The 8,147-nt window shown below is 39.3% G+C and overlaps 1 protein-coding gene across 1 annotated transcript in view; it reads left to right on the top strand.

Moving 5' to 3' along the window:
* The first annotated feature begins 5,952 nt into the window (after nucleotides 1-5,952).
* The window catches only part of SMARCA5 (SWI/SNF related, matrix associated, actin dependent regulator of chromatin, subfamily a, member 5), a 29,286-nt gene continuing 27,091 nt past the window's right edge, over nucleotides 5,953-8,147 (top strand). Inside the window, exon 1 of the mRNA XM_058192507.1 lies at nucleotides 5,953-6,348. Coding sequence (XP_058048490.1) covers nucleotides 6,211-6,348 — 138 coding nt within the window. The 5' untranslated portion in view covers nucleotides 5,953-6,210. The remainder of the gene's footprint in view (nucleotides 6,349-8,147) is intronic.

Genomic DNA, 8,147 nt, shown 5'->3' with positions numbered 1-8,147 from the left:
TACTCTAAAAAACAGTGGTGTTATTAGCCATTAAACCTCAAAAATACACTTTTCCCGAAAGATTTCCACAATTTTGAGCGCTATTGTAATGCCAGCCATAAGATATACAAAGTGAAAATGCTACTGTTCAGAGGATGGGGAAACCTAGCTACAAATAGGCTGTCTCATGCAATGATAAATGACCAATCAAGAAATTATTTCTTACTAAGAAATTGGTAAGAAACAAAGATAGCAATATAGGAGTTGATGTTGAATTTTGTTTTAAAACACTTATTTCTTTGTTTCATGTTTTTAATTTGGAGTACATAATCCACATTTTAAAAATAATGAAATTAATATTTTCTTAGGAAACCACTTCCAGCAGATCCACCCTACCAACAGAATGAGGCAGGCCAGATGCTATTCTGGCCTGCCTCATTTGCTACTCAATACTAAATAGATTAGACAGACAGACACAGAGAATTTTCAGAAATCACTATAGAAATATAAATAGTTATCTTATTGTATTGTATTTTATTTTATTACTATTCATGCAGGTTTAAGCAAAATGAACTCAAAAAGTATTAGGAAAATAATTCAGAGTTCTAATGCTAAAAACAATGTAAAGTTCTAATGCAAAAGCAGTACCTTTGTATTGTTAGAAATTATACAAGTGTTTTGATAACCACTTCATCCACAATAACAATATTAGACTGATTTAAGGTGTATACACACACACACACACACACACACACACACACACACACACACACACACATATATATACACACATACACACACACAAGCTTTATCAAGCTAATAAAGGGAAAACTTGTGGCCCATAGGTTAATACAACTGCCTAATATGCAGGCAGCCCAAGTTTGAATCCAAGAAAGGGTATGGCTAGCTGATGACAGCTAAATAGCTCAAAATAAATCTATACTAGTCTCCCTTTCTTTCTTTATCAGCAAATATGAATTTGATAGATATAGATATTAAACATTTTACAATAACATTGAACTGTTGAATTAGTCAAAAGATCAAACACTAATCCATTCAAATTATAAATTCTCATAGATACCAACAGGTTTGCAAAAGCCTTATTTAGGCTCATAAAATTAATGTCAAGACTAATTTTTTCAAGCTAGTGTTGGGGATTTGTTCTGATTTGCTTATATGTTATAACATCATTTTTCAAACTTTTAGGCTGAAAGTAAGAATTGAGCGCAATAGCTGTCCAACTTAATTTCTCTGTTCTTATTTTATATATTGCTGACAGCTGACATTCTATATTGGATATAAATAACAAAACATTTAAAGATGTGGTTTGCATTTCAGTGTTTTAGTTCACTGAATAATAAATAACCATGCATTTGACGGACTTTTTTGCTACATTATGAATTAATCGTTATTTAACCTAGAAACCTTCTATTATTAAATGTCTGGAAGACTGAGTAAATGTACCAAGTTTTTGCATCCATATCTGTAAATAAATCTAAATCTTCTTACTAAGAATTCAGGAAATCTTCACAGCACTACAGTCCCCATATTTTTCAACAGGGAGTTGAACAAGAGAAATATTGAGTTCATTTGCATGAACTCAGCCATTGTGTTTTATAAAACAGTGTGAAAAAACTCCAAAATTTGCTTTTAATTGCATTATCTTGCTAAGTGCATTATGTTAATATTTAAAACCTTTAAATATGTATATTTTAAACTATCTTTTGGTGATGGGCAAATCAATTGCTAATGAGAATTACAAAGGGAACATTTAAAAACAAAGATAAGGTATTGGAAATCCTTCATGTTTGCTGAACTAGTATAAGTGTAGCTGACATGGCCAATGGCAAAGAATGCTAGTACAATGGTATCAAGGGTCACTGTTTAATCTTTTTTTTTTTATTTGAATTTATATCCCGCCCTTCTCCGAAGACTCAGGGTGGAAACGCCAGAATAAAACTGAACTCCATCAGAAACTACTGTCATTTCTTTTTTCAGCAGGAGTTTCATGAACTGTTTCAGACCCTGGTCAATACAATGGCTGGATTCACACATTGCACTAATTACAATGTGGTTGGTGGGCTTGAGGCTATAATTGGATTTGACAAATTGGACTGTATGGTACAGTTTTTATTATAAAAGGCATAAACCACGGCTAAGCAAAATTTATGAACTAAGTCAATGCTCTTTTTCCTGAAAAACTGGCTTAAAAAATTAAAAAGAAATAAAAAAAATAAACATTAAAAGACCTGTACTAGTTTATACAAAAATTTAATCTGATGAATTTTTTTTACATATTAAATGGCTGTAGGCTGTAGATCAAATGAATAAAAAAAATCAGTGAGGTTATGCAGTAATTAAAGAGACACCCACACAAGCAATAACATAGATACACCAAACTCAGCAGGCATTAAGGAACATCAAGACTACACAGACTATTAGAATACACAGACTATTAGAAAGCAATCAATGAATGAATGTAAAAATGACTGGATGGAAAAACAACTGCCCCAGAAGTAACTGACTGTATAGTTTGAACATGATAATCATAATATCTTAATTGGGGTAGGAAGAAAAAATACGGCTTTGTGCTTTAGGCTTAGTAATTCAATGATTTTTATGTGAGATAAAAAGAAGAAATAACTAGAACAGCTGAAGTCTACTGATGTTTTCTATTCATGCTACATATTTCATTTCATGTGTTAGTGATAAAATGTGATAACTGTGGTAACTTCTTGGAAAGAAGTAACAATCTACTAGTTATTATCTAAAAACTGATGTTTTGATAAATATACAAAGCCCATAAGTGTAACTGGAGAAGATTTCTTTTATATCACTGGCCCCATACTGATCACAATAGTTGTATTAGATGACCATAACTAGAATATCAAACATTCTACTCATGTGACAGTTTTGTTCCTATGTTTCCTACATTTGGACTAAAAACTCCAGATAACAAATTAAAGAATCAACATTTTACTGCCATCTAGGGTTCATCAGAATTTATGCAGAAATTCCAAATCATTACATTCAACTTAATCTTCTAATGTGATTTTCTAGTCCTATTACAATTACACAAAAGTTGCAGTCTATCAACTTCCTCTGAAGACACTGAAACACAATTTCAACTGCCATTTGTTAGATTTTGGGCTCAATAAACTGATGTTGAATGATCAATATTCAAACACTTGAAAATGAATATTTTATATCCAGATCATATAGTCTCAAAGATGCTTTTCCAAAAGACACTGGACTTTGTCTTTGAGGAAGATGTTTTGCTTCTCCATAGTTTCAAAGATCAGCAAATTTTACTGAGATGCTTATGCTCCTGAAACTCACATAACATAGAAAATCATCAACATGACCCCTGTATAAATTCATTACTCAATCCATTTGTTATCTAGACTATAAATTAATCCATTTAGATGGAAGATTTTTTCATAAATTTTCATTGTGTCTATATACCTAACCCTAACTAGTGATATATTGTTATTGTACATTTTTGTTGCTTATATTTGTTTTTTCTACACAAGATAATATGCTTTTACTTTGAAAAGCTTTATAGCATTTAAAGGCTTTGTTGTAACATAGCCATAACCATATATAGCCTCTGAAAAATTTGCTTGGAACCACTTGATACTATCAAATGGCTGCAGAAAATTATTTAATTAGAGAAGTCTGCTATTTAATAGCCCTCTGGATTTTTTCTTATTGGACAAACTTCTTAATTTTTAAAAATGAACTCTGACCAAATTATTGGTATGCTGAATAGAATAGAATAGAATAGAATAGAATAGAATAGAATAGAATAGAATAGAATTTTATTGGCCAAGTGTGATTGGACACACAAGGAATTGGTTTTGGTGCATATGCTCTCAGTGTACATAAAAGGAAAAGAAAAAAGAAAAAATACATCAAAGGTACAACATTTACAACACAAATGATGCTCATAGGTTGCAATTTAACCCTTAATGATAGCAACAAAAAGTTACAGTCTTACAGTCATAAGTAGAAAGAGATTGGTGATGAAAACGATGAGAAGATTAGTAGTAGTGTAGATTTAGTAAATAGTTTGACAGTGTTGAGGGAATTATTTGTTTAGTAGAGTGATGGCCTTCAGGAAAAAACTGTTCTTGTATCTAGTTGTTCTGGTGTGCAATGCTCTGTAGCGTCATTTTGAAGGTAGGAGTTGAAACATTTTATGTCCAGGATGTGAGGGATCTGTAAATATTTTCACGGCCCTCTTCTTGATTCGTGCAGTATACAGGTCCTCAATGGAAGGCAGGTTGGTAGCAATTATTTTTTCTGCAGTTCTAATTATCCTCTGAAGTCTGTGTCTTTCTTGTTGGGTTGCAGAACCGAACCAGACCATTATTGAGGTGCAAATGACAGACTCAATAATTCCTCTGTGAACTGAATCAGTAGCTCCTTGGGCAGTTTGAGCTTTCTGAGTTGGCGCAGAAAGAACAGTCTTTGTTGTTCTTTTTTGATGATGTTTTTGATGTTAACTGTTCATTTTAGATCTTGCAATATGATAGACCCTAGAAATTTAAAGGTTTCTACTGTTGATAATGTGTTGTCAAGTATGGAAGTATGGAAGGGTTTCTCCTAAAGTCTACCACCATTTCTATGGTTTTTAATGTGTTCAGTTCCAGATTGTTAAGGTCGCACCACAAGGCTAGTCAGTCAACCTCACCTCTATATGCGGATTCGTCATTGTCTCGAATGAGACCAATCACTGTTGTGTCATCTGCGAACTTCAGTAGTTTAACAGATGGATCGTTGGAGATGCAGTCATTGGTATACAGAGAGAAGTGGGGAGAGCACACAGCCTTGAGGGCCCCCTCTGCTAACTGTACAGATATCTGAAGTGATCCCACTTAGCTTTACCTGCTGCTTCCTCTTTGTTAGAAAGCTTGTGATCCACTTACAAGTCTGTTCAGGTACTTGTAGTTGGTTTAGCTTAGTTAGAAGAGTGTCTGGAATGATGGTATTGAATGCTGAACTAAAGTCTACAAAGAGGACCCTTGCATAGGTCTTTGGAGATTCAAGATGTTGTAAGATGTAGTGCAGAGCCATATTACAGCATCATTTGTTGATCTATTTGCTCAGTATGCAAATTGCAAGGGGTCTAACAGCGGATCCATGATGGTTTTCAAGTAGGAAAGCACTAGCTTTTCAAAGGCTTACATGACTACAGATGTTAAAGCAACTGGTCTGTAGTCTGTAGTCATTCAGTTCCTTGATAGTGGGCTTCTTCTTAATATAACAATTAATACAAAATGTCAGTTCAATTTTATAATTTATAATCTTAACCTTCGATATTATTTATGAGAATCAGATTTATCAAAAATCCTAACAGCTATAAGTTGTTAACTATAAGAATCCAGCGACCGTCCTAAGTTTCGAAGCCTTCGTGAAAACGTGCCAGCATTTTCCAGGTCGGGATTGCGGAAAAACCTGCAGGAGATTCTACCAACAGGCAAAAAAGGCCGGGAGTCGTGGTTCCGAAAGAGTGGAGGACTGCACAAATCTCCCATTTCTATCCTTACTGACTAAAAGCTTGAGAAGATCTGAAAAGGCTGCCAATATTTCTCAAACTCGACAACTTTAAGATGCATCGCTGGCTGGGGAACTCTGGGAGTTGAAGTCCACCCATCTTAAAGTTGCTGAGGCTGAGAAACTCTGAGCTAATCTTCCGGCACCTCGACTTCTCTTTTTCGTTGCCTCTCATCTGCAACGGAACTGTAAGCCCCGCCCCGATTTAATGACGCAAGGAGATTCCCGCTCCCAGTTGTAGACTCCTGGGCAAACTTCACCCATTCCTACCCCAAATACCGAGCACTGGGGGCCAAAGGAACCCGCCTCCTTGCTTTAATTGGCCAATCAACTTTTGGCTTCAGCCAATGTAAGAATCAGAACGGGCTTTTTTTTCTTCTTTTTCTTTTCCCTCTCCGTGTTTTCTTCCACACCCAGCCCGCGAGGCTGAGTCTCGCGATACTCGAGAGCCGGCTCGGTTCCTGGTTGGTGGGACCGCGTTGAGAAAGCCGGGGCGGCAGCGGGGAGAGGGGCCTGAAAGAAAAAGAAGAAGAAGAAGAAGAAGAGAAAGAAAAGAGCCCGGCCCGAGTCGCGCGCGGAGGGAATCGGCGAGAACTCCCTTCGTTTCACTTTTGTGTTTCGAAGGAGGAGTCGGGAGCTCCTTGGCCGTTTTCATCTCCCCGGACGGTGTTCATGATGTCTGCGCTGGGACCGGAGAACGAGAACGTGAGCTCCCTTTCGGGCACCGCTTCGGTTCCCAGTGGCATGGAGAACACAGGAGGGGCCCCGGGTTCTTCCGAAGGGACGGCCGGGATAAACGACGAAGGAACGGTAAGAGGAGCCCGGTGGCTGCAAAAAAAGGCGCTGTAGGGGCGACCGGCAGGTTCCTCTCGCCGGCTCAGGCAGGCGGGCGGGCGGGCGGGGAAGGGCAACGGGCAACTTGGGGCATCCGGGAAGCGCTCGTAACCGATGAGTTTCTCGGGTGGAGACCGAGCCGTTGGCGCCGGAGACAATAGGAAGAGCCGAGCGGCTGTTGAAGCTCCTCTAAAGCCCAGCCGAGCGGCGCCTCCGGCGGACGCCTTTGCGAGGCAGAAGAGCGATGGGCGCGGGTATCCCGATGGAGGCGAGCGATTTCCCCGGGGACGCCGCTCCTTTCTCCGGTTTAATCGCGCCGCCTCCGCTGCTCCCCTCCCCCGGTTTTTTTTTTTAATCTCCGCCGGCAGCTGACCCGTTAATAACAAATCATTTAGACTTATATGCCGCTTCATCGCCCTCTCTGAGCGGTTTACAGCGTCAGCACATCGCCCCCAATGAGGATCTGGGTCCTCATCGGCGAAGCTTCTCCGGGTCTTACCCGCTCGCCTCCCTTGTCCTGTTTTTCTTCCACCGCAAAAGCTCCGTCGGCGCGGTCCTGGTTGGGCTGCAGGTGGAAGGGGGCTTCCAGAGAAGTGGAATTAGCCGCGCATCGTGTTTGTAGCCAAGCCGTCCTTCCGACGCTCGTAGTCGGTTTAAACGTTCACTGTGGCGCCTTCAAGCGGCGTCGAGATGATTACCTTCCACGGTGGTAGCCTGGCTCTGGGAAGCCTCCGGTCGCTTGGCAAAGCGGCGAGGTTGGTGCTTGAGAGGCCTTGGCTTTCGGTAGGTGATGCGGTAATCTTTCTCGAGGCCACTTCCCTTGTTTTAACGATTAGGATGTGCAGGTCAAAACAAATGCTGTTGCCAGGCCCGGAGACCACTGCTCTTGATCTTGGAAAGTCACTTGGACTCGGTTCCTCCTGGTGGATGTGCATTTCTGGAGAAACGACCCTTCTCCACTTGACCAGGGCTTCACCTGGTTTTTTTGTATAGTGAGATTTCTGCTCCAGACTGTTGAAAAAACTAAAGATAAAGTTAAAATGGACAAAAATTTACCTCAAGGATAAATTTTAAGTAATTGTTCTTAGAAAATTAACATAGGGTCTTTTATCTTTTTCATTTTTGCTACATTATATTATTTGATTTAAAAATAAAACAGGTGACCTCTTACTGTTGGAAAGGCTAAAGGTTGTATGTACTAGTCTATTAATCTGAAATAAACCAGGAAATGCAACTATTTGTAGTTGGATTTCAAGCAATTTTACTTCTAGGTGCTGCTAAAGTATTGTTGTTGTTGTTAGCTGCAAAGTCATGTCTGACCCATCACGACCCCATGAATAATGTTTCTCTAGGCTTTCCTGTACTCTACCATCCTCTGGAGTCTATTTAAGCTCATACCTACTGCTTCATCCAGCCGCCTCATTCTCTGTCGTCCCTTTCTTCTTTTGCCCTCAATCTTTCCCAGCATTAGGCATTTCTCCAGCGAGTCCTTCCTTCTCATTAGGTGGCCAAAGTATTTGAGTTTCAGGATCTGGCCTTCTAAAGAGCAGTCAGGGTTGATCTCTAGGATTGACTTATTTGTTTGTCTTGCAGTCCAAGGGACTCTGGTGCAGGAGTCTTCTCCAGCACCAGAGTTCAAAGGCCTCAATTCTTTGACGCTCAGCCTTTCTTATGGTCCAACTTTCACAGCCATACATATATGTTGTTATACAATGTATTCAGAATTGCAGCTGCATTTGTGTTTTGTGTCCAGCTTTTGTCATAAATTCGCACTT

The sequence above is a fragment of the Ahaetulla prasina genome, chromosome 8 (assembly GCF_028640845.1).
Source record: "Ahaetulla prasina isolate Xishuangbanna chromosome 8, ASM2864084v1, whole genome shotgun sequence".
In the NCBI taxonomy this organism is placed as follows: Eukaryota; Metazoa; Chordata; class Lepidosauria; order Squamata; family Colubridae; genus Ahaetulla; species Ahaetulla prasina.
Note: the sequence above shows the minus strand (reverse complement) of the source record. Positions and strands in the feature narration are given on the sequence as shown.